This window comes from Schistocerca americana, chromosome 1 (genome assembly GCF_021461395.2).
Source record: "Schistocerca americana isolate TAMUIC-IGC-003095 chromosome 1, iqSchAmer2.1, whole genome shotgun sequence".
NCBI lineage: Eukaryota > Metazoa > Arthropoda > Insecta > Orthoptera > Acrididae > Schistocerca > Schistocerca americana.
In genome coordinates, this window is record NC_060119.1 from 985,919,993 (window position 1) to 985,946,936 (window position 26,944).

At 44.1% G+C, this 26,944-nt stretch overlaps 1 protein-coding gene across 1 annotated transcript in view; it reads right to left on the reverse strand.

Moving 5' to 3' along the window:
• Nucleotides 1-26,944, reverse strand: part of LOC124595787 (transcription factor collier) — a 480,633-nt gene that overhangs the window by 447,622 nt on the left and 6,067 nt on the right. Inside the window, exon 3 of the mRNA XM_047134679.1 lies at nucleotides 19,361-19,424. Coding sequence (XP_046990635.1) covers nucleotides 19,361-19,424 — 64 coding nt within the window. The remainder of the gene's footprint in view (nucleotides 1-19,360; nucleotides 19,425-26,944) is intronic.

Below are 26,944 nucleotides of genomic sequence, written 5' to 3' on the forward strand. Positions count from 1 at the left end.
GTTGACACCTTTTCTGTTCGTTAAACAAGCCAAGCTATTCTCTCTCTCTCTCTCTCTCTTTTTTTTTTCTTTTTTTTTTTTTTTTTTACAGAAAATCTCTCGGCTTCATGCCAGGTGAATATGTCCAGTCGGGCATAGCCTGTGAAAGGTCAGTTCTTTATTTCGCACGTTACCATCTCTGAAATACACCAGGATGAGACAGATGAACGGGAAGAGCTCGTGTACACGCATAATTAGTAGATGAGGTTCTCTCGCATCCCTTCCGCCTTGCATCTTAAACTCTACTGGAGTGCGACGGGCCAGTTAAGACAAAAGAACTCTGCTGGCTGCAGTGGAGCAGCAGGTGGCGTGCCAGTGGGCGTCGGCGCTGGCCGCCGACGTCGCCACTTAAAATTCGCCGCTTCCGACCTTCTTGGGAAACTGGCCGAGCTTCAAGAACGAAAAATTTGCATAGCATCTGAATTGTAAATTTTTTTCCTCTTAATAACAGCATTCGTGTACCCTATAATTAAATAGACGTAGAAACTGCTTATAAATTGCAAAATTAATTGGTTCACCTGTTTCATCTCTGTTCAGTAGTCGCGTAAAACCGAGTAACGTTAAGTAGTTGTAATTCCTTTTACAATTTAACTAGAGGAGTGTAAATCTGTCATCAGCATCTTGAGCATCTCTTACGCCTGCCACCTGGTGACGAGAGCACTTTCTTCGTTGGGCATAAGTTTGTTCAAAGTACGTCAGATTCGTGTCACGAGATTCGTGGTCACATTTTGTTTCAAATAAGAGGAGGTGGAAATAAGTTTCCGTTAACATTATTGTGCATAATTTGCTTATACTGAACAGTCTGATAGAGTGAAGCTAGTTACTTAATGTAACAGAGCACTTGGTCTCCAGTAAAACTACAGAAAACGGCAATTAACACAAAACTAACGTTACAATACCTGCTGAGAAATAATATGTTATTATACAACAGCAGCAAAGGCGACAGAATTTAGAAATGCAGCTTCATAGACAAGTACTGGTACTAGCGCGGTTAAGTTCGAAATAAATTAGAACCTTAATTTGAAAATCCAGAAGTTACAAGGGACGTAAAAAGTCAAGAAAGACAATATTAGCAGTATCGGACAGCTTGTTCTCCCTTTTTGGTGCGTATTTTTATTAATGAAGAATTTAGATGTGGTTTCCGACTATAGGTCCTCATACAAATTTACACATTTAAATTTTCTGTAAATGTGTAACGGCATTAGAGAATGATAGTGGCAGGCACTACGATGGTATTTCAGTTCTTTTTAGGTTAGTTTTGGCTCATGAGAACTAATCGTCTCTGTTAGTAACAAATGAGGGATACTTTATGAGTAGAGTAATAAATACTTACTTTATGAGCTCAAATAAAATACCGTACATCTGAATTACTAAGTTACAAACATAAATCACGTCGAAGTTCGTACTGGCACTGACATAAAGTAACGGAACACTCAATTATATGTTATATTTGTGTCCCTTTCCTCTGTTTCCATGTCTACACGTGACTAGCCCGCAGCTCGTGGTCGTGCGGTAGCGTTCTCGCTTCCCGCGCCCGAGATCCCGGGTTCGATCCCCGGCGGGGTCAGGGATTTTCTCTGCCTCGTGATGGCTGGGTGTTGTGTGATGTCCTTAGGTTAGTTAGGTTTAAGTAGTTCTAAGTTCTAGGGGACTGATGACCATAGATGTTAAGTCCCATAGTGCGCAGAGCCATTTGAACCATTTTACACGTGACTGTCTGCCACTTTCTTGTTCCACTGCTTTTAATTAGCGGAAAGATTGACCGAAAGAATATTTGTAGTGAAGTCACTAAGTGCGGTATTCAAGTGGCATTCACATAGGAGTAGTATTATTCTTTTTTACTGACATTTCGGTGCAAATGAGCATCATTCTTTTTTTTTTTAATTTAGTAGTATTTATGGCTCTTGTTACTAATTAGATGAAGTACACGGGTCTACTGTGTATAAAATAGGAACAAGTAGCTGTAATTGACTATTTCCTCAAGTACACTGCTACGAAGGTATAGCGAAGCAAAGTTTTCGAGTTTGATTCTGTGTTGTATTATGGTTTTGGCTGAGTCGCGTAACGTGTACGTGCCACTTAGTTTGACAACTGTCGTTTTCCTTAACACACGGCGCTGCCATACGAGCACGTCATTTGTCTTCCTGGAAGCGGAAAAGACACGCCTTCCTGTCCGCCGGACAGCTCTATTGTACAACACGGATGGCACAGCGCAGCCCCTCTCGCTAAATGCGACTATTTACCTAATGCATCGCCAAGTAATTTAATGTATTCCAGCCCAACACGAAATTCGAAGCAAAACAAAAGATCCGTTTGCTGGCAAAAGAGGGAAAAACTTGCCGGGCTGTTTTATATTTCACGAGAGGTGCGTTATTTCCAGCGACAGAGACGTCCGACTACAATGGGCTTTATTGTCAAGAATAACGCGTTTTCTTTCGCGTCCTGTGACAAATGATAAGTATGTGCGCGCGGCAAATAATTTATAAATTAGGAGGGAGGGAGAGGGAGAGGGAGAGAGAGATAGAGAGAGTGCGGCCCAATTCTTGCGGACAGATGATGCAGGCCGGGTTATTTTTATGGAGTAGTGCCGCGACGGAAGGAAGCGGGAATTATACGCGACGCTGTATTATGCATGTGGCCGCACAAGACTGGCGGCGCGCCGTCCCGCCAGGAGCGGGAATTAGCGTCCCAGACTGCGGCGTCGCGACGCGGGGGCGGCTGCGGTGGCGGCGCCGGCGGGGGCGGGACTTGTGCAAACGCGGATCATCCCCGCGCCGCGTCCGCCCTTCCGCCGCCACCGGCGCTCTTCTAATCATCTCCGGAGCCGGCGTTCTTTTGTTTAAACTCTGAGATGAGCCGTCCGCGGCCTTCCCAGGAGTATTCGCGGCCGCGGCGGCGCGCGCGTCCTCGCACGGCCGTTTAATCTGGCGTGCCCGTGGCGCTGGCGCTGCCGATGTGGCCCCGGCGGACACGGCAGCCGTGCCGGCCACGGCCTGCTGTCGCGCTCTGCTTGCTCGCAGCTGCCCTCTCTTCGTAACGCATCCGTGAACAGCCCGAAGGAACAAGTCAGCGGAGTCGGCGCTGGCCACTAAAGATCCTGTTCGTGCATGTTTTAAAAGAGCACTGGGTCGCATGTCAAAATAGACCTTTCCTTCTGATCCTGTGCTTCACAAACTTCACGAGCCAGTTACCTTCGAACGAGATCATGTATCAGCCAATACCCTAACAAAAAACCTTATTTAAGTTGTATTCCAAAACTTTTATGCATACCAGGAAGAAGCTGCCAAAATCATTTTTGCCTGTAACTGGTTGCGACACCCTCATCGTCTCAGAGACTTCAGAATTTAAAAACAACGTATACAACACGTCCGTAGTTTTAGATGTGTTGCAATTTATAATATCGGAAGTCAAGATTGCTTGATGTTTCGACAGTAGCTGTCATCCCCCGATTCTCAGATTTCCCAGAAATATGATTACACATGAGTCTAGTCGACATCTGAGAACATGCTAAAATTATAATAACATAGCTCCACACTGGATTGTCAAATATAAAAAACCTTGCTAAATAAAATACCAGTAGCATGTATAAGGAGTATAAGTTGAAAAACAGGTACATCAGTAAAGATGATACGACGACGACAACTCAAGGAAACTCACCCCTGTAAGCCTTATATGTGCTGTGGAAAGTTTATTTAGCAAGGTTCTTTTTCTTTTTTAAATTTTTTTTACATCTGGCAAACCAGCGTGGAGCTGTATTATTGTGATTGCAGCATGTTCTCAGTATGTCGACTAGACTGATGTGTAATTACATTTCTAGGATATCTGACAATCTGCGGATGACACCTAGTTACTGTCGAAACTAATTTTGAAATAAAGTGAACACGTCAAAAAAAGTTTTGCGTCACCTCGGTTTCGAGAGTTCCGGAACCTGTGCAGAAAATTGGAGTAGAGATCAACATAAACGTCATTTCCACCCTTTTTATTGCTCATGAAGACCACTCATTGCATATTGTACCACCATATAGCGAGACCTTCAGAGATGGTGGTCCAGACTGCTGTACACACCGGTACCTCGGATACCTAGTAGCACGTCCTCTTGCTGCATGCCTGTATTCATTGTGGCATACTATCCACAAGTTCATCAAGGCACTGTTGGTCCAGATTGTCCCACTCCTCAACGGCGATTCGGCGTAGATCCCTCAGAGTGGTTGGTGGATCACCTCATTCATAAATATCTAGTTGCCATATACATTCCAGACTGCTTCAGAGTATTCCCTGAATCCAAAAATATATAAAGTACAGCAGGTGCCCCATTTACACTTCCTCGAGCATCATACAGCATGAATATAACGTGAGATTTTTCATAGTTACCATTTTAAAGATAATTGTGAATAATTACAAATAATGCAGTTCTTCATTAAAAATGGTATTTTTGGACTGTGAACGGTGTAGGAATGTTAAGGTAATGAGTTGAACAAAGAAATAACTGACTGTATGAGACGCTTGTACAGCTTATTTCTAAATATCTTCTTTATATTCAGTTTAGTGTCGGCCATTGAAGTATGCTATGCTCCAAGTTTACACGCTTCATCGTTTTAGTTTACCTTGCAGCCACAGTCGAGAAACTACACTGACTATTGTAAACTTTGGAGACCGTTTTGTTGAAACGTTTTTTATTTCGTCAAAATCTATTTCCAATGTATTGCCTTCGTGGAATCCAAGAAATTGTACTTTGACTCGAATTTTTATTTCTGATTGTAACCCTTCGTTCAACTAAAAGCTGTCCTAGAACCCCGGCATTTACTTATTGATTTTCCAAGACAGAAAACTGGCTTAATACATACGTATATGAGGCTAGTGTCACTCTCATTACAACCCTACTTGGTGTACTGCAGCGCCGTCTGATAAGGTACGGTAGAAGTGACGCGGTAGTATACCCAAAAGTCTTGCATTGAGACAGGAAAATAGTGTATAATGGAATGTAGTGATGATGAGAAGTGATGGTTACAACGACTGGCCCCGCAAGAGAATTGATAGGAATAGTAAAATTGGTTTGGAGTGATTGTTGGAAAGTAAATAGTTTTCAGAGGGGGTCTTCCAGCGTGTCTGAAACTGAAATACAATCGATGTGTGTTACCAATTTTGACTTACAACACTCATGCATTGAGTTTAAATGGAAAGCCATTCGAAAACTGACGGTAGTTCAACGATAAATGGAGCTATGCTGATCTGTAATGAACAGTAGAGACAGGAGAATAAACAATCGTGGTAGATGCAATTATGACTGAAACGAGAAGGAATGGGGGTGGATTAGACATACAACCAGTCGAATGAATGATATGTGGACAATGAAACTTCCCTGCTAGATTCAAAAGCATTAGAAAATGTCGCAGTGGAAGGTTAGGAGATGACAATGACATCAGTAAGCTTTCCGGAGCACCATGGATACTTGTTGCTAAAGGATGCAGTCCTTGTAAAAGTGTAGAGGGTGCAATCAGTACCTAAAGGTCGGTGATGATGTAATGTGTATTGAAGTCTAACAAAATTATGATAATAGCAGGTTGTATTTTAAAATAATTTAAAATCAGTACTGAACCATAAAGGAATCTGTTCCGTTTTCAACATTCAGGAGATGCCACTTTACCACCAGGTTGGAACTACTGTTCCAATTGTCGTGCCTCTGCCTTCCTCAGAACTGAGAGCCAACTCATCCCTCAACCTAGAAGAAGGAGGAGGAGGAGGAGGAGGAGATAAGTGGTTTATGTGCTGTCGACAAAGAGGTCATTAAGACGCAGTATAGGCTCGTATTAGGCACGGGTGGAGAAGGAAAATGGCTGTGCCCTTTCGAAGGAACCATCTCGGCATTTGCCTTAAGCGCGTTAGGGAAATCACGGAAAACCTAAATCAGGATGGCCGGACGCGGTTTTGAACCGTCGCCCTCCCGAAAGAGAGTCCAGTGGGCAAATCACTGTGCTACCCCGCTCACTACCTGCGAGGAGAAACAGAACATCTGCTCACAATGGCGTTTTACTCTGGCACAACGCTTGTCAGAAGTTGCCCCTTAACTCATGCAATTGGCGGACGTTCGAACCATGTGACCTTGAACTCGTAGTATGACACCAGTGAGATCATTCATAATTTAAGTGATTTTGGTATTACACAACATTGAGCATGTCAGGTGCGAAAACGAGTTAGTTCGCGTAATTAATACGAAACCCAGTATACTTTGAAAAGGACTTGTCCATTGCAGTTAAGTTCAAATGAATTACACTAGTTTGTCTAACAGACCACCTTCCAGCCAATATGAGGCAGGGGAATGGCCAGATACAACGAAATTAAAACTTGGCAGTGTCCGCCGAAGCCGGCCTGTAGTGGGCACCACCTGCAAGTTTAATTGGGCATTAAGTGAGATCTATTCGGCGCGCAAATCTGGCGGCGTGAGCAGCAGCAGCAGAGCAAGGAGGCGGCGCTACTTATTCAATAGCGCTAAGGCCGGCCAGTGCTGGCCATCCGGTGGCCGCGCGCCGCTGCTGCCGGAGGGAATGCCCTAAGCCACACCTTGCTAATTAAAGCCCTCGTGTTAATCCTGCGCCGGTGCCTGCGCCTGGCCCGGCATTAGGCCGAGGGTTTCACTAAATTCCCAGCACGTTATACCTTATTGGATAACAGCGCGGCGGCACAAAGCAAAGTGGCTTTAGGCGACGTCCTGCGCCTGGCGACCGGCTACCCGCACTACACACCCAGCCGCCGCCTCCACCACCTCGCTGCCACTTAGTCCGGACCCGGCTGCGAGGATTTAGCGCCTCTGCCAATATTACTGGCCACCTAACACATAACTTATCTGCCTCCTCGCTCTTATAGGCTTCGTGGTAAAGCAGCTTCGTTATCAAAAGACGGTGTCCTTTTACGCTTTTGCTGCATTAATTTTATTAGTTCACAGCTAATTTCAACCTTCTAGCCCACTCTCAACTGACTTTGTGACTGTGCAATGGAAAACTATGCCTTACACACTGAAACGTCAGCTTTTTAAAATTTGTGTTTTCTCTTGGTCAGTTTTCTGTTGCAGAACTAGAAAATCACTTCAGAAAGGCATAGAAGGCTGAAACTAGTTGTGAACAAATAAAACAGATACAGAAAAAGTGGAAAATGACAACGTCGTTTAATAAACTCATTGCTGTGGTACCTGCTAGAGAAAGAGACAGGCAGAGAGAGAGAGAGAGAGAGAGAGAGAGAGAGAGAGAGAGAGAGAGAGAGAGAGAGGTTCCTTATCGTCTGTGTTTCAGGCACGGCGGAAACGTGATGACAACAAATGTACTGCTCGGTCGAGTAATAAAAGTTTCGTTGCAAAATTATTAGGATATGCTAAAATAGTTCCATTTGCAACCCTTTTTTTCGATTTAATTTATCTCAAAACTCCAATTACTCAGTTCAGTTTCCTTCTTTCCAAAGTTACTCAAAACTACATTTTCTAATGAAGTTCCAAAAATGTTAATACGATGCAGATAACATACTGCTGAAGTATTGGACTTGTATATAAGCTACTTTCGGAGTCAGTCCAAACGAATTTCAACGCGATTAGCTTCTGTCTTCAACTATCAATTCCCTTTAAGGACTGCTCTGTTCACATGACGGTAATTACCATTAACAGAAATAAAGCAGCAGCAATATAGGTCGGAAAAGCCACCACAAACAGGTTACTAAAAAGCGCGCTGAACAGTAAGTATAGTATACAGCTTAGTTTTAGACATAAACAATGCCGCGCCGTAGTGATTTAAATTTTTCAATAGTTTCCTAAAACGTGTCAGTAGAATGATAGCAAGGAGCCCTCAAACAGAATGTAGCTGTTTCCTTCTTGCTAGGCTGAGCTAACTGATTGTTTCTGATGATATTACAGAACGACATGGCGAAATTGTTAATACCATGGACACTGTACTTGAATTAGAAGAGAGAAGCATTACCCATATAGTTTCTTACAGAATTTCTTGCAAAATCTCCCCTGAACTGTGTACTGCTCCAACTCTAATCAAATGGTTCAAATGGCTCTGAGCACTGTGCGACTTAACTTCTGAGGTCAACAGTCGCCTAGAACCTAGAACTAATTAAACCTAACTAACCTAAGAACATCACACACATCCATGCCTGAGGCAGGATTCGAACCTGCGACCGTAGCGGTCGCTCGGCTCCAAACTGTAGCGCCTAGAATCGCACGGCCACTCCGGCCGGCCAACTCTAATCACTTGACATCAACGATACATTTGATTCTAATCTTCCCTCCTTCCAAAATATCTCCTGTGGTGTAGACCATAGTAGGAAAAAAGTCGCATTAATTATTTCCTTACAAATATTCGCGATGCTCGAAATAGTGCGCAACCCCGAAACTCAAACTAAGAGCCTTGCTTTTTTAGAGGCCAGTGATCTACCAGTTGTCCCATCTGATCACTCCTCAGGGCATGAACTTCTCTCTCTTCTTCATGCCTTCCAGATTCTACAGAGACGCTTCACAGATGCTGACCGTGTAGCAAACATGGGAGAGGAAGGAAGACTATGGTTGAACGTTTTATCAACGTTCCCGTCGTTGGGAATGGAGCCCATCTAGAATAAAGCTACTGTCGACGATTCCCCGAAGCCTCAAACGCAAGTGGACAGGTGTAGAGGGGAACTAATGGCGGGCTGAACTACCGATCTCTGCGGCAGGCAGAGCGAGGCTCGCGGCAGCGGGCGGAGGCAAGCGCCAAACCCGGGTCCGACACTAGGGCGGCAGCCAGTCGTCACAAATGTTGATCGCGGCCTGCACTCCACCTACAAACAAACCTATGACATTTTCTTGAATTCTAATGTCCAGACTGCAGCGCACTTCGACCCAAAAGAAATACAGCTAGGGTAAAAATGTGCTCCAGGTACGGCGTTCCGTGTTTAGAACAAGTTGAGGAATAACGTCTCTTCTTCAAAATGAAATTATAAGCATCCTTCACCATCTTGACCAGTATAAGTTTTAACGTAATCGTTGAACAAAACCTTCTAGAAACATCGTGAGTATATAGTTTTTTCTGTGAGAGGTATTTAACATGTCTTTCGCACTATCTGGCGAATTTAGTGATAAAAGCGAAATAATTTTTCCTTTATAACTAAGCATTTTGTCACTTCGATGTTCATTAACACCTGTTCCTACTTTTTTCGCAGTGAAGGAGAAATCTAGAAGACAATATAATATGTAAACATAACATGGACTTTATGCCGTCTTCTGAAGATAAGCTTTACGCTAAATCAGCTCAGACATACTGTTACAACATAAACATAAGCGTTGCGGAATCTTATGAGAGGATTCCGCTGAAGTCATTTTATCGCTAAATTGTAAGTTTACGCACAATAAATTTGTTTATTACCAGCATTTTTCGCCATTTCTCCATCCACGTGTTTCGCTGGTAGAATAAATATCAAGGTATGTGCAAATCTGAAGGCTATTACAGCAAAGCGAAAAAGAACTTGATTTGACAGTTGCTGGCATTATTCTTTTCATGAATAAAACGAAAGTATCAGCTGAAATGAACCACAAAGGATGTACCAAAAAGTTTGTACGACTAGCCTGAGTATTTGTTGACAGCTGTGTCCAAGACTTCGTATGCATGAAATACACTCCTGGAAATTGAAATAAGAACACCGTGAATTCATTGTCCCAGGAAAGGGAAACTTTATTGACACATTCCTGGGGTCAGATACATCACATGATCACACTGACAGAACCACAGGCACATAGACACAGGCAACAGAGCACGCACAATGTCGGCACTAGTACAGTGTATATCCACCTTTCGCAGCAATGCAGGCTGCTATTCTCCCATGGAGACGATCGTAGAGATGCTGGATGTAGTCCTGTGGAACGGCTTGCCATGCCATTTCCACCTGGCGTCTCAGTTGGACCAGCGTTCGTGCTGGACGTGCAGACCGCGTGAGACGACGCTTCATCCAGTCCCAAACATGCTCAATGGGGGACAGATCCGGAGATCTTGCTGGCCAGGGTAGTTGACTTACACCTTCTAGAGCACGTTGGGTGGCACGGGACACATGCGGACGTGCATTGTCCTGTTGGAACAGCAAGTTCCCTTGCCGGTCTAGGAATGGTAGAACGATGGGTTCGATGACGGTTTGGATGTACCGTGCACTATTCAGTGTCCCCTCGACGATCACCAGTGGTGTACGGCCAGTGTAGGAGATCGCTCCCCACACCATGATGCCGGGTGTTGGCCCTGTGTGCCTCGGTGGTAAGCAGTCCTGATTGTGGCGCTCACCTGCACGGCGCCAAACACGCATACGACCATCATTGGCACCAAGGCAGAAGCGACTCTCATCGCTGAAGACGACACGTCTCCATTCGTCCCTCCATTCACGCCTGTCGCGACACCACTGGAGGCGGGCTGCACGATGTTGGGGCGTGAGCGGAAGACGGCCTAACGGTGTGCGGGGCCGTAGCTCAGCTTCATGGAGACGGTTGCGAATGGTCCTCGCCGATACCCCAGGAGCAACAGTGTCCCTAATTTGCTGGGAAGTGGCGGTGCGGTCCCCTATGGCACTGCGTAGGATCCTACGGTCTTGGCGTGCATCCGTGCGTCGCTGCGGTCCGGTCCCAGGTCGAAGGGCACGTGCACCTTCCGCCGACCACTGGCGACAACATCGATGTACTGTGGAGACCTCACGCCCCACGTGTTGAGCAATTCGGGGGTACGTCCACCCGGCCTCCCGCATGCCCACTATACGCCCTCGCTCAAAGTCCGTCAACTGCACATACGGTTCACGTCCACGCTGTCGCGGCATGCTACCAGTGTTAAAGACTGCGATGGAGCTCCGTATGCCACGGCAAACTGGCTGACACTGACGGCGGCGGTGCACAAATGCTGCGCAGCTAGCGCCATTCGACGGCCAACACCGCGGTTCCTGGTGTGTCCGCTGTGCCGTGCGTGTGATCATTGCTTGTACAGCCCTCTCGCAGTGTCCGGAGCAAGTATGGTGGGTCTGACACACCGGTGTCAATGTGTTCTTTTTTCCATTTCCAGGAGTGTATGTTTTTGACTCACATGGCTCTTTTGTATACAACATTTGAGGCAGTATGATTGGGGCTGAACGGAGAGCTTGTTTGCTTCAGTAACACGGGAGAGGCCGCGAAGTAGCTGTGCAAACACGCTGAGAAGTTCTGTGGTTTTCACTGTGAGTGAAGGGTTCTGAGGTGCGAGGTAACGCATGACGCCCTCGAGTAGACTTATGTCATATCTCGCTTTCAGAATGAGTTTCCAAAGAGTGAGTTAAGGCCTGATGTTCTATAGCTGCAGCAAGTCTCACCTCAGATCATCATTGGGTTCTTAAGATCGCCATAGTCCTCAGACTTTTAGCCGTTGTGTATGCAGATAGACTCTACTGCTTTCTAGGCATTTTTATTGGTAAACGAAATAACATGAAAATGTAATGAGTAGGCATCAAAATCACAAAGTAAACTTAATAAATTGGTTTTTACTAGCAACGAATAGGCTCTAAATAAAAACTCTCTATAGAAGCTAAGCAATGTCACTAAATTTTTAAAGTGTAAATGAAATCTGTAAATCCGCATGTTCTAGCTAAATAAATTCAATGTTAGTTCGTATTCGTAGGGATAAATTTGTAGTGATTAATTATGTCACTTCCGAAAATACATATGTCACCGAGTTAAAATAACAGCGCCATTTATTTGTTCTTTGGTGTGCTACGACATGATGATCGCAGCACCGAAGTAAACATTCGAATTACCAAGGTGAGCAGGCAATTTTAGATAAAACCTTAAATTGCTGAATCTATTTTGATAAAATAAAGCCTACATGTGCTCCAAGCTATGGTCAAGTTATCTGTAGAAAACCCCATGAAAATTCGTTTAGCAGTTTTGGAGTTTAGTGTGATCAAACAGACAAACGGACAGTTACGACAGTTTTACAGTCTTACTATTAGTACAGATGAAATTTGAAGACAGTTTATACACGAAGATGCCATTGAAACTCATTCTGCCCATGAAGCTTTGTAGATCTTCTACAGGCCCTGCTGGTGGTATGGAGACGAATCTATGTACCGGGCGTGATGGAGATCCAGCACGTTTTTGTAACGTTGTCTCACGCAAAAGTCGATGTCTACCATGACAGGTGAATAATCAGTTCCTTGGTCTCCACGCACTACTGGCTTTAACAATATGGATTTTTATGTCTGGGAACTCTTAAAAATTTTGTCTCTGCGTCGGACGTCCTTCATACGAAGACTCACTGTCACTCGATGATATGACATTTTGAAGAGCTGGGATGAGTTGATGACAGTGTAAACAATTCGACAGGTGTGAACGACGGATGACACGTCACGGTACAGTCGCAAATAACTAAATGTAATTCCACATATACGTTTACATAACACTTTTTCCCTTGCATTAGCACGAGGAACCCGCCACAAATATTGTGTAAGTGTTTTTATGTAGCTTATTACGCAGATGCAGTATGCCGGGCCGGCAGGCGACTGTGGTGGAGCAGGGGAGGGGTATGGCCAGTGGAGAGCACAGCACAGCACAGCAAGAGGCAGCGGAGGGAGCGACCGCAGCGGCCTGCGGCCGTGGAGCGGGTTGCGTGATTATCGCCAGGGGGCGGCGGGGGAGGGGCGGGGGAGACCAAGTTTGGCACCGGCTGAAGACAGTTTGCCTTGGCGGGCAATCTCCGCGGTCTGCGGCACTCCGCTCCTCGCCGTCCGCAGAGACCGCCTCTGGAGTGGCCGCCACTGGGCTGGACGCCACGGGGACCTTCAGTATCGACAATAAACTACAGCTGCGTGTCCGAGTCTGCACTGCCGAGGCGTGGAAGGTAACTAACTACTATTCCATACTTTCCCTAACAACAGGTTACTGCACTACGTATCAGGTATTCACGTATACGTCATCCACAGTTTACAACTAAGAGGGTACTAATGATCACATACAAATGTGATAGAAAATATTGTAAACCCTTCGAAAATTACGTAATCATTGAGACTTCCGGTCCACTTAATCATAGTCGCTATGGTGTGTTATTTGGCCGATGGCACTTTTATTGATAGTCTGACGTGTCGCTAGCACGAATGGCTGCCACTCTCAAGGAACTATCCTTCATTGCTCGTCAACCGAGAACAACCAAGGACGACTCTCTGACAACGCTAACTCTTTCTGCCGGGAAAGCGAGAATTTATCAATTATGCAGACACCTTTCGATTCGTGCGATGCCATTGCTAATCTCGCTGTGTTAATCTTCTTTCTGGATCTCTATGGTACCCAATACCCTCGATAATCTGCTCTCCATATTTTCCTAGTACTATAACTACTCAGCTCTACTGTATCTCCCAGTGCCAAGCGAACTATTACCAGAAGAAATGCATGCCCGATGTGTCCGTGCTTTTCCTAAGGTTTCTCCATAGACACCTACTCTTTTAATTCGTTGATTCGTCTTCAGTTCCTAATTAATACGACTATTTCGTTTTTAAATGTACTTCCAAAGCAATCCCTTTGAAATCGTTCTGTTTAATCATCGTTGATTTTAAGAAAGTCCATGTTTCCCTTCCATGCGCTGCATTGCACCATTGGTCCCGTTTGGGAAACATGTTTTTTAGCCACCCCCAGTACTGATAATAAGAAAACACTTTTACAGAAGAAGACGTACTTAGCTTAGCCCAGTTTATTTCTGATATCTGCATTGCTTCACTCGTCTTCAGTATGTATTTCCTGGATAGTCGAATTTTTCTGTCTTGACTGCCACAACTTTGCTGATAAGTCACTATCCTCTGCTCGACTACATTCCATAACGTCTTTGCTGAGTAACTTATTGATCCCAACCAACAGCTCTCCTAAGTCATCTAAGTCATCTAAGTCACCTAAGAGGTGTCTCGTATACAGACCTTTACACTTGAAATGGTGACATCGGCATTTGGATGTAGCGATTCCAATACTATTAGTAATATACATAAAAAATCTGTCTAGAGTGCAAAGTATTTTTATTAAGATATGAAAGGTCTGTAGGCACTACGCGCCGTCGTTAGATATAAAGAGAGTGCTAACCTACTAATAGCCCGTTAATGTGAACTGCAGTGTCACGAGCTGGAAACAGTGGAGCACCAATTTTTAATGTTTGACCATCCTGCATAAAGTATCTAAAATAGTAAAATACTTCGCAGTCAAGACAGAAAAAGAACTCTGTATTACCTTGCACTTTTATTCCCGACAAGGAATATCTGCTCACTTCATTGAATGGTTATTCGATTGATTATTTCTTGGCACTGCTGTACTTGGATTTAAAACTACGCTCTAAGACAAAGAAAAATATTACACCACGAAGGAATTATCGGAATGGGACGGAAATCGGTAGACAAAAAGATACTGCAATTTCAGAAAAAAAGGGATGATTTATTCAAGAGAAATATTCACAAACTGAGCAACTGAATAAACTATTGGCTCAACTCTGGCCCTCATGTAAGCAGTTATTCGCCTTAATATTGGCTGACGAAATTGTTGGATATCCTCTTGCGGGATATCCTGCCAAATTTTGTTCAACTGGCGCGTTAGATCGTCAAAATCCGGAGATGATTGGAGGGCCCTGCCAATAATTATGCAAACCTTCTCAACTGGGGAGAGATCCGGCGACCTTGCTGGCTAAGGTAGGGTTTGACTAGTGGGGAGACGAGAAGTAGAAACTCTCGCCATGTGCGGCGGAAATTTTATTGCTGAAATGTAAGCCCAGCATAGCTTGCCATGACGCAAGCCACGCCGGGTTTACATTTCAGTGACATAATGCCCTCCCGCAGAAGTTGAAAGTTTCTACTGCTTGTGTCAGTGGTTGCCAAACCCTATCTTGGCCAGCAAGGTCGCCAGAGCTCTCCCCATTTCAGATGGGTTTGGAACAATGTGGGTAGGTGACTCCAGCCAGCTCGGGATTCTGACGATCAAATGCGCCAGTTGAACAAAATTTGGCACGATATCGCTGAGGAGGACATCCAACAACTATTTCTCAAAGAAAGCGTTCTTAGCTTCATGCGTTGTTCGTTGGCAAGGTAAGCTGTGATCCTCCTGTTCTCTACGTCAAGAACAACAGGTGAATACACATCGTTTGCATCGACTCACTGGCTTTCTGACAGTTTTTTCTAGACATGACAAAACGGTCTAAACCCTTGGTGTGGGGATAGCTTTTTAGTAATTAAGTCATCTCCCTGTGATCAGTGGACTAATCTTGTTCAGCGTCTAAGATAGTGATCTCGTGCAGAGAGACAATTTCGACGAAGCTTTTGCTGACGAGCCAAAGGTTTGAAAGCATTTGCGTGCGATATCAGAAAGCGACCACACAAATGATTAATCTGCGAGAGGCTAAGCGTTTTTAACTTCATATGACCTACCATATCTTTTCAAGTTATTTTAACTTCTTTACACAGTGTTTTAAATATACATAGACATAAACATACCTGCAGAGGTACGTGAAAACCACGGACACTCTGTGTAACCTCTAAGGCCGTCCTTACACGGGACGAGAAAGCGTTCGTGAATGAGGAGTTGGTCGAGTTTTACGGCGTCACAACGTGGAATTTCACGTTCCATAGCAGTGCGTAGCCTGAAAGGGTGAATAAGACAAGTCAGATTTTTGCTTACGTGGCCAATTCGATGAAAAATCGCTTTCTGTGTCAGAAGCAGAACTTGCTAGACACCAGACTAAATATCGATGATTTTAGTTCAAACTCGTATTTGGTTGATTTTATATTAAAATTCACGTGCTATGAACACAGGCTGTTTCAAAGCACCAGCACATGAAGCATCTCTTGAAAACGTGTCGGTCTTGGTGCAATTTGCTGCAATACAATGAAGAAAAACGTCAACTTGGTGGTTAAAGTATTTCCGGATTTGGTTGCCTCTGTATGAAGACTTTTTAAAAACAGCCCACTTTTGGTATGATTTATTAACGCCAATTAAACCGTTGAGGTGATCTTTAGACGTAAGACAGGTCACAAATCAGTTATGTAAACCATAGTGTAATGGTAAGATACGTAACATTACAATGTCTCAAGGAATTCTGCTATAGTTGAGTACTTTTTATAATTCACTTTCACACTTCTAAAACATACTATACTTTCTTATCAGTTCAAAACGCGTATATACCTAGACATTCGACGTTGTCTATACTAATTCATAACCACAAACCATTATTTAAAGTTGCTATCATAACCACAAATAGTTCTTGGCCGGCTTAACGACATTCACATTTTTTGAACGTAAAATTACAGGTATTGTGTTAAACCGAACTGCGAGAAAGAAAATGCTGTACTATACTGTGCTGTGAAATGTCCAGTATCGTTTTCTTTCTCCAGTCAGTATTAATTACGATAGCAAGGTATTACGCCATTAGACGAATTGTTTGTACCGTAGTTCACAATCTTCTCCTTATTGTTATCTTCCTCGCACTCGGTTCAACCGTAAATGGGAAGGTGATATTTATGGCTTATCGGCTTATGATTGCAATACTACTATGGAACTTGAATCGTGCGCAAGTTTGTAATCCTGCCCGTTAGCAGATGAAAACTATGCGAAATACTGTCATTGCAGCTATTTTTCTCACACATCCAGCAGCAGGAGACGCCTCTCGTTCCCCGTATACCAATGACCCCGAATTGCACGATCATTTTAAGCGACTTCACTTCTCAATCTATAACAATAAAGAAGTCTCGAGGTCAGAGAGAGCGATAAAGAGGAGATGGAAAGAAGGTGGGGGGGGGGAGGATATGGTCGTAGGGAAGGGGAAGGAGACAGAAAGACCGAGAGGTGAGTAGGAGATAGAGAGAGGGGGAAGAGGAAATTTACAGAGAGAGAGGGGAGGAGATGATAGAGCGAGCGAGAAGAGGAGGAGATGGATAAAGAGAGGGAGGAGAAGAAGAGTGCGGTGGGGGGGGGGGGGGGGAATAGGCAGAGAGAGGAAGAGCAGGACATTAGGGTGTATACCCAATACCATTACATCCTTAGCATTTGCCTTCGCCTTTGCCTTCGCCTTAACAAGTGTAGGTATAAAAGCAGTCTCTCTCTCAGGAATAAGTGAGTGAGTTTTGATTTTGTAAAAACACACACACGCATAAAGTATAGAAAATGTCCCAGTAGAACGAGTAAGCAAATATTTTCTTTAGCTTTATCTACAAGAGAGGCTGCAACCCTTGCAGCGGGATGTTTTGCACCTCCTTGTTTAAACGTTTGTATGTCAAATGTTTTAAAAATTCTACTGCTGAACTGAAGCAGTGATCCAGTGAGAATGATCTTACAGTTTTACTGAAAAGTGAGAAGGATGAAATAATTTTCATGTTATGCTGAGGATTATTCTAAGGGAAGTTTCAAAAGCTTTCCTTTCGTTTCAGGATATTGAATTTTTTATCTGTGCACATCACAAAGACACCAATATCTCTAGGAAACGAACAAAGGAAAAAAAAATGTGTGGTTTAATAGAGCTATCGTAAACAGACTGTGTGGTTTGTGAGCCAGGTAGACACGATAACTGCCGCTGGAGAGTGCTGCGATCGCGAATTACGACGAGTAGCATGCTCCCTGAGATGCACCAGCTTGTTTCTAAGCGTGCACCGAGTACGATGCAAACCACGTCTGGCTTGCGTCAAGGCGAGAAAATCGTCCCGTTTGAGGACGGCTTAAGCTGTACAATGCTAATCCTTTGGTCACAATGTCCTTGCTGTTCACTACAGAATTGTCAAGACTTCAAATTCTAAGAACTTTTACGTTATGAGCGTTGCCAAAACATTAGGTTTTTTTCCACTGTAAACGAAGAATTCTGGTGGTAGGAGAAAGATTCGTCACTGGTATAGTGTTTCCCCTGCAAGGGAACTAGACGTGATGAGGAGCAATTTATGATCTGCCTTTGATTACTTTCTGGGTTAAATTTTACTTCATCTTACAGATATTAGGCTACTTTGTGTTTAATTAGCCTCAAAGACAGCAAAACGTGAAATAAATGAAAGTCATTTGACTACCAACTACCGCAAGCTGCTCTATTTTAGGCCCTTTAGGTAGACAGCATGTCAGCGTCGTTATTATTACGTAACTTCTTATTTGGTGTAGTGAATTCTAATTTCAGAATCTCCCACAGCGATGAACTTCGTTGCCAGAAATCGTATCTAGTACCCCTGCGTCAAGGGCCAGCAGTACCAACCATCGGAGCAGGTATTCGGTGATGCAAAAATAAAAATAAAAGATACGCAATATGTAACGGAAAAACTGCCAACAACTAAGATACGACTCGATAAACGATCCTAAAAGGCAGTTCCGATGATGCTTGAAAATGTCTTTTCATATAGTAAACAACAAACACTGACCGAGAAAAGTAACGGTAAGAAAAATAATATGACAGATAAAACAATAAATTAGATAGCCTTCGGCTGCAGCTAAGGTGTTACAAATTACATTGCATGATCGATTTCGTGACTTCATGCCTCATCCTCGGATGCAGCTTTGTAAACATCTAATAGACGGTTATGTGTTAATTTCCCAGGCCGCACTGGCTGTCAAACGGAATACCGGTAGCTTACATCCTACGTCCAACGCCATGGAAGCGATACTACAGTGGTCGATCATGCAATAAAATTTGTTGCACCATAATTGCAGTCTGAGGCTATTTTATTTATCGTTATTACTACATGCAGTAGCGTTTCCACCATCCATTATGTAAATGTGACAAATATTTTGTACTGAAAGAAATTATCTCGAAGTGTGCTACATTTTGCCCCGAATCCTTTACTTTTCGTTCAAGTTCAGCTGCAACATTAAAAGGTCTAAAAGGCTAGTGACAAAGCATAACACATTTCTTTCCGTTGTATAATTCCTTTCACGTCGCCTTTTCCAAATCTGTGAATAGCTTCTATTCAAATTTCTTAAATAGCTTATTGGTAGCGTGGCTTCATAAGTAATTATATTTCTGAAATTCCAGAACAGTCTGATAACTTCACTGAAGTAATTATGATTTAATATCCATTTTATACCTAACCATGCACGTATGCCTCCTCTGTAGTTCATTAAAGGTTTATTTCGCTTTGTAAATTACAGCAGAACTAGCGTTAGATCATAAGTGGAAGACGCATGAATGTAGATCGACTATCCCGTTATATCTAACCTAAATCAGCAGAATAAAATAATTTTTTCTACAAAGTGGCCACTCATTATCCTACACATTGTGAAAACGATGTTGTGTGTTAACCCTGTTATCAGCTTGTTAGTGTATGCGGTAGCAGATCTGATGCCAGGAGTTTTATGCAGGCAGTAGCGCTAACTTACCATTGGCGTAGAGCAGCTGCAGCCTGTACTGGATACCGTTGTTTGTCTTCTGGCCTTCCGTCTCCTGAAACAATGCCACAATGAGAATGTTAGTGTCGACAAATTGGGAAATGAAAATACGATTTCAGTAAAAGAAAAGAGTCGTTTCACGTATGAACTGAGAACGAGAATTTGAACAATCAAGTGTAAGTGAGAGATCGATTAAATGTACATAACTCTCCGTTCGGTGCGTCAACCAGGAAACAGATTTGATGGTTGTGAAGCAAACTACAACTCTGATCTCATTCTAAGCCTCTCACTACGCTCCCAGCCAAATCCAAGATTCCCATTCTGCGGAATCAGGCTAGAACATGGCAACCGTACATAGCTCACGTACATAACCCTCTTTCAGTCAGTTAGCCTATCACTCTTAGGCTTTTGAGCAATCGGAACAGATAAAGAAGACTCAAAACAGAACTATGCAAATCATCAAAATTTAGTTTAGTCAGTGTGAGAGCTCCACACAAAGGCTGAACCAACTCCAGTGCGGAGCCCTGCACAAGATTGATTTCAATGTTTCTCAAGAATAAGAGCCTATGTTCCACTCTGAGTTGAGAAGCGGGTTACGTTCCCCAATCTGCATTTCGAATAGTAACCACGAGAGTAAAACAGAATTTCGGCCGTACACAGAAGATGGTTGAAAATCAGTTTCTCTGCGCGTCATCCGCGAATGGAACACGAAGAGAGGAAATTGTTCTGGTACACCAAGCATCTTCTGCCGCACACAATATGATATCTTTCAAAGCTTTTATGTGAACGTTTCGACTTTAATTCCCATCAGTGCTCCAAACAGGACTCACCTGCATCACTATGTACGCAAATGGGAGCTGCAAATCTCGGGGAATGTAGTTTAACAGTCGGTTATTGCGTGACACAATTATTAGCACAAGTGTGAAATATTTATTGCATGATGTACGAAACTGAACCTTTTCATCTTCAATCAAAAACAGACAAGTAGTAGGACAGTAACCCGAAAGCTCTTCTCTTCTTGTAGTGGTGGAGACTATTGTACCTAGAGCATAGCGTAACTAGGAACACGTGAGGTTTTTTTCATCGATACTTCTGTCTAGTATTTGAATTTAGAGTCACATGAAAGAATGCTCACTAAGTAGTTGCCACAATTTTCCACAGTTTTCGTTGTTGCTATGACATGAGGTAATGTTTTGCGCATATTTTGTAAATATTTCGAGTTCTGAACATGAAAGTGTCGAATAATATAGAGTATTAAAGCTGTTTTGAATGTATTGTTAACTAACTGCACCATACGGTGTTACCTGCGATTAAACAGTTTTTTTGTTTTTTAAGTGCTTCGGTATGTATTTATTTCAATCTTCTATTAGTCCATCTCCTCCTTAGCCCTCTTCCTGTCCATTTCCCCCCTCCCCCTCTCTCTGTCCCTTCCCTCATTCCCCCTCTCCCTGTCTAACTCCTCCTTCCCCCCCCCTCTCTTCCTAACTCTGCCCTGTCCCGTCCATACCCCTCTCCTTCTCTCGCGGTTCACCTCCTCCTCCCTCCTCTCTCTGCTCATCTCTTCCTCTTCCTTTTTTCTGACCATTTCGTCCTCTCACCCTCTCTCTATCCGACTCTTCCTCCCCCCTCTCTTGTTTATCTCCTCCTACCCCTCTAACTGTGTCCATCTCCTCCTGCTCTTTCACTGTCTGTCCATCTCCTCGTCTCCCCTTCTCTCTCTTTCCACGTTATTACCCCAGTGCAAGGCTGGCGGTTCTTAACCCATGGTAATGTACATACATCATAAAAAGTTTTTCATCACCCCGATTCCCAGAAATCCTGAAGATAGATGTTGACTGCGCTTATTGTATCACAGACACAGTCCCTATGACTTTTCAAAGATGCCACAAAACCCGCCAAAACATGTAAACAACCATGCATGAGCAGCACCTATTAGACAGAGGGGGTCCTACAGCCGATCAGTTACAGTCATTCCACCACGAAGGAGGTACACGGCTCGTGTTGTCTGTAGTTCAACCATGCCTAGACGGTCAATACCGCGGTTCGACCGCGTCCGCATTGTTACTTTGTGCCAGGTAAGACTGTCAACAAGGGAAGTGTCCGGGCCTCTCAGAGGGAGCTAAAGCGATGTTGTCCGGACATGGAATAGATACAGAGAGACAGGAACTGTTGATGACGTACCTCGTTCAGGCCACCCAAGGGCTACTACTGCAGTGGATGACCGCTGCCTACCGATTATGGCTCGGAGGAACCCTGACAGCAACGCCATCATGTTGAATAATGCTTTTCGTGCAGCCACAAGACTTTGTGTTACGACTCAAATTGTGCGCAGAAGGCTGCATGACGCAAAACTACACGCCCGACGTCGATGGCGAGGTCCATGTTTGCAACCACGACACCTTGCAGCGCGATACAGATACGCCCAACAACATGCCGAATGAACCGTACAGGATTGGCATGACGTTCGCTTCACCGTTGAGCATCTCACATGCCTTTAACCAGACAATTGTTGGAGACGTGTTTTGAGGCAACCCAGTCAGGCTGGACGCCTTAGACACACTGTCCAGTGAGTGCAGCAAGTTGGAGATTCACTGCTGTTTTGGGGGTGGCATTATGTGGGGCCGAAGTACGCCGCTGGTGGTCATGAAAGGCGCCGTAACGGCTGTACAATACGTGAATCCATCCTTCGACCGATAGTGCAACCATTTCGTGAGCATATTGGCGAGGCATTCGTCTTCATGGACGACAATTCGCGCCCCCATCGTGCACATCTTATGAATGACTTCCTTCAGGATAACGACATCACTCGACTAGAGTGGCCAGCATGTTCTCTAGACATGAACCCTATCAAACATGCCTCAGATAGATTGAAAAGGGCTGTTTATGGACGACGTGACCCACCAACCACTCTAAGGGTTCTACGCCGAATCGCAGTTGAGGAGTGGGGCAATCTGGACCAACAGTGTCTTGATGAACTTGTGTATAGTATGCCACGACGAATACAGGCATGCATCAATGCAAGAGGACGTGCTACCACGTATTAGAGGTACCGGTGTGTACATCAATTTGGACCACCACCTCTGAAGGTCTCGCTGTATGGTAGTACAACAAGCAATATGTGGTTTTCATGAGCAATAAAAAGGGTGGAAATGATGTTTATGTTGATCTCTATTCTAGCTTTCTGTACAGGTTCCGGAACTCTCGGGTCCGAGGTGACGCAAAACCTTTTTTGATACGTGCATTTATGTACCAAATTAGCTTGAAATCGTTCCAGAGGTTTAGTGTAATCGTTTTTATCCGTGGCTTCGCCCGTGCACGGACATGTCAAATATATTTCACATGTATTTTTTCACATATTTTACCTGTATCTCTGGCGAATTTCGCCATGCTATTCCGTTTTCTCGCAGCTCAATATTTATGACGACGTATCTCCTGAACTCTGCGTCGTACAACGATACCTTTTTGTGGATATAATCAGCAGCATATGTGGATCCTGTATGCGAAATTTGATACTAATATTCTTAATAGCAAAGAAGTAATGAATTTAAACATAATACCTGATGCAGTAGTTTTTCACACAACTCGGTGTTTATGATGTCATGTCTCCTGGGCTATGTCTCGTACAATGACATAATTTTGTTGCTAATTTAACGATACATCTAAATACTATCTGCAATATGTGTCTCGTGATACAATTATTAGGGAAGAAGTAATAAATTAAAACGTCATTCTTCATGTAACACGCGCGACCGATACGGTCGCAGGTTCGAATCCTGCCTCGGGCATGGATGTGTGTGATGTCCTTAGGTTAGTTAGGTTTAAGTAGTTCTAAGTTCTAGGGGACTGATGACCTCAGCTGTTAAGTCCCATAGTGCTCAGAGCCATTTGAACCATTTCATGTAACAGTTTTACTGCATGAACAGCGAAAATGTAGCAACTGTTAAATTTCTTTCCTTCCTTCATTTGTGGAGGCTCTCGGCGAGAATCCTCAAATACTGGATGATTATCGGTATTCAAGAGTCGTACACACAATCTTTCGCTTTTATAATATACCTATATATGAGATTCTTCAGTTATAGTATTTTATAGCAAGAAAAGTGCTGTTGTCGTCGTGGTCTTCAGTCCTGAGACTGGTTTGATGCAGCTCTCCATGCTACTCTATCCCGTGCAAGTTTCTTCATCTCCCAGTACCTACGGCAACCTACATCCTTCTGAATCTGCTTAGTGTATTCAGTTCTTGGTCTCCCTCTACGATTTTTACCCTCCACGCTGCCCTCCAATACTAAATTGGTGATCCCTTGATACCTCAGAACATGTACTACCAACCGATCCCTTCTTATAGTCAAGTTGTGCCACAAACTTCTCCCCTATCCTATTCAATACCTCCTCATTAGTTATGTGATCTACCCATCTAATCTTCAGAATTCTTCTGTAGCACCACATTTCAAAAGCTCCTATTCTCTTCTTGTCCAAACTATTTATCGTCCATGTTTCAATTCCATATGAGATTCTTCAGTTATAGTATTTTATAGCAAGAAAAGTGCTATATATTTTTAAAACTAATTATGAAACGTGTGGATGGTGAAACCACAGTTCATCGGTCGTGCACCATCCTGTACCTAGAACCAGAAGAAAGCTTTTTACAACGCAACATGGAATATTTGCAAATTAACTGAGTTTCCTTAATGTCTTCACAGTTTCACTTTTCCTGAAAATGGGAATTTGTGTTAGTTTCCAGTAACCTCAATTTCAAAACGTATTTAACTTATAAACAGCTTTTGATAATGCATACATCGTCGAAAGTTTTTATCACCCCGGTACATCGTACAGGTGTGTTGCCATTGTGACTGTTCCTTTATTCATAGGAAGATCATCCCTGACGTCACACACAGGTAGTATGAGCGCTAGAACACCTCTCTCGAATGGGCTGCAGCGTTACAGTTGAAACTAAAGCACCAGTAGGGACGCTTGAGAGACGTCTGTTCAACAACAGAGTGAACATCCATCATGCCACGGAGGAAAATCGCAAGAGGTGATGTGGTTCGCATAGTCACATTACTCTCGGAAGGTATGTTAATCGCGCAAGTTGCTTGACGTGTGCGCCGGAGTCAAAGTCAAGCGGTGTGGACGCGGGATCGGTTCCAGTTTGACTTGTAGTGTAAAGGACTTACTCTGCTCGGGCCGCCCACATTCAACAGGTCTATAGGGTAATCCATATCTTAGACTCTGCGTCAAACAAACTGCTAGAGAACTGAGTACGGCATCCAAAGAGGCTAAGCACGACACGTATCGCCTCAAACCGCTAGGAGGCGACTTCACGATGCGAATCTCCGCCCCCAATGACCACGGCGAGCACCATGTCGTACACCATAACATCTGTTACAGATGGGAAAGAAGTCATGCAGAAAGAACGTCCCTGGACTGGTGTCGGGTGTTGCTTATGGACGATATCCGCATAAGGTCACTGATACGGATTCCTGGGACGGCGTTATATGGGGTGACCGTACACCTGTCGTGGTTGTTGAGGATAATCGCACTGCTCTACGGTAGAGGAACGAGACTCTGCAACGAACAGTGGGACCGTAACACCAAAATTTTTCGGACGTCAAAAACGACCACGTACTCTGCGCGCCTTACACAGAATCGCCATTGAAGTGTGGAACAATTTGGACCATTGCTGGCTTCATGATCTCACCGATGATACGCCACGATGGATTCAGGCCTGTATCAGAGCAAAAGGACATTGCACCGCGTATTAACGTTGCTAAGTACTGTTGAGGGAAAAGTAAGGACTAAGGCAAACAGACGATTTTCTTACTATAGAATTCTTTTGGTCTGGACACATTGCAAGTGAATATACACTCTAGGAAGAGAAAAAAAAGCGACGCAACACGAAGGAATTATCCGCATGGGACGATAATCTGTAGATGTGATGTATATGCAGGGAAAAACAAATTATTATTGTTTCTGAAAAATTTGATAATTGATTCAAGAGAAGGAGCTTTACAAATTGAGCAACACAATGACGGTTTGGTTCCCTCTGGGCCTTATGTAAGCAATTATTCGGCTTGTCATTGATTGACAAGAGTTGCTGGATGTCCTCCTAAGGGGTGTCGTGCCAAATTCTGTCCACTTGAAGCGATTATATCGTCACTATCCCGAGCTGATTGGACGGCCCTGCCAATAACGCTCCGAACGTTCTCATTTCAGGAGAGATCCGGCGACGTTGCTAACCAACGTTTCACAAGCACGATCACAAGCAGTAGGAACTGCCGCCCTGTGTGGGCGGACATTATCTTGCTGAAAGGTGAGCCCAGGATGGCTTACCACGAAAGGCAACAAACCGTTGTGTAGAACGTTGTCGATGTACAGCTGTGCTGTAAGACTGCCACTGGGACAACCACAGGGGCACTGCTACGAGAAGAAATGGTCTTCCAGATCTTATTCCTAGTTGTCGGGCTGTATGGCGAACGACAGTCAGGTTAATATCCTACCGCTGTCCGGGACGTCTCCACATACATCTGCTGCCTGGAATCTCATTGACTGGAGTAGAATTGCCTTCAGTGATGAGCCCCGCTTCGAACTGAGCCTCCGTTACCAGCGAAGACATGCCTAGAGATCACCCAGAAATTTGGAAATCTGCGATAAGATGATATGGGATCAAACTGCTGAGGTCATCGGTCTCTAAGCTTACACACTGCTTTATTGAACTGCGTACCTGTCTATCGCAGTTTCAAGGCCATTGATATTGACTTGGCTGGACAGTTCAATAAACAGCAATTGATTGGAGGCCCAAATGTTTTTCGTGGACTCCATCTGAACTTCACTTGTGATGTTCAGGCTGTGATTGGAGGTAGCACGTGGCTGACACTTGCTGTTGTATGGGGAAATCAAGCAGATTATGGTGGCCTTGAAGCCTTCCCTGATGCAAATATCTTGGCTTGGAAGACATGGAGTATAGCAGAGACTACAGGCCTCTTGGCTAAACAACCATATGGAACACTGGTTCCAAGTATGCCATTTGTTTTAACAACGAGAAGGAAGAAAAAATTGAATGGAGATGAGTACCTGTTTATATGGGCCAAAGTAGGCAATGGCAATTGTAATATAAAGATCAATGGACAACACACACCCATGCCCCAGCCCGAGGGAGGACTTGAACCTCTGACGGGGGGGGGGGGGGGGGGGGAGGGGGGGCGTGGTAGCCATGCGAACCGTGACAAGACGCCTCATACCGCACGGCTACACTGCGGAGCGAGATTGGGATACCAACCTGACGATCGTCCGCCATATGGCCCGACATCCAGGACTGATGGTTTGGGAGCCATTTCTTTTCGTAGCAAAACCCTCTTGGTTGTCATTCATGGCACCCTTACAGCAGAGCGTTACGTCGACGATATTCTACGCTCCGTTTTGTCGCCCTTCACAGCAGGCCATCCGGGACTTACATTTCAGCAAAATAATGTCCGCATGGACACAGCGATAGTTTCTACAGCTTGTCTTCTGGCTTGTCAAACCCTATCTTGGTCAGCAAGGTCTCTGGACCTCTCTCGATTTCAGATGGATTGGATCATT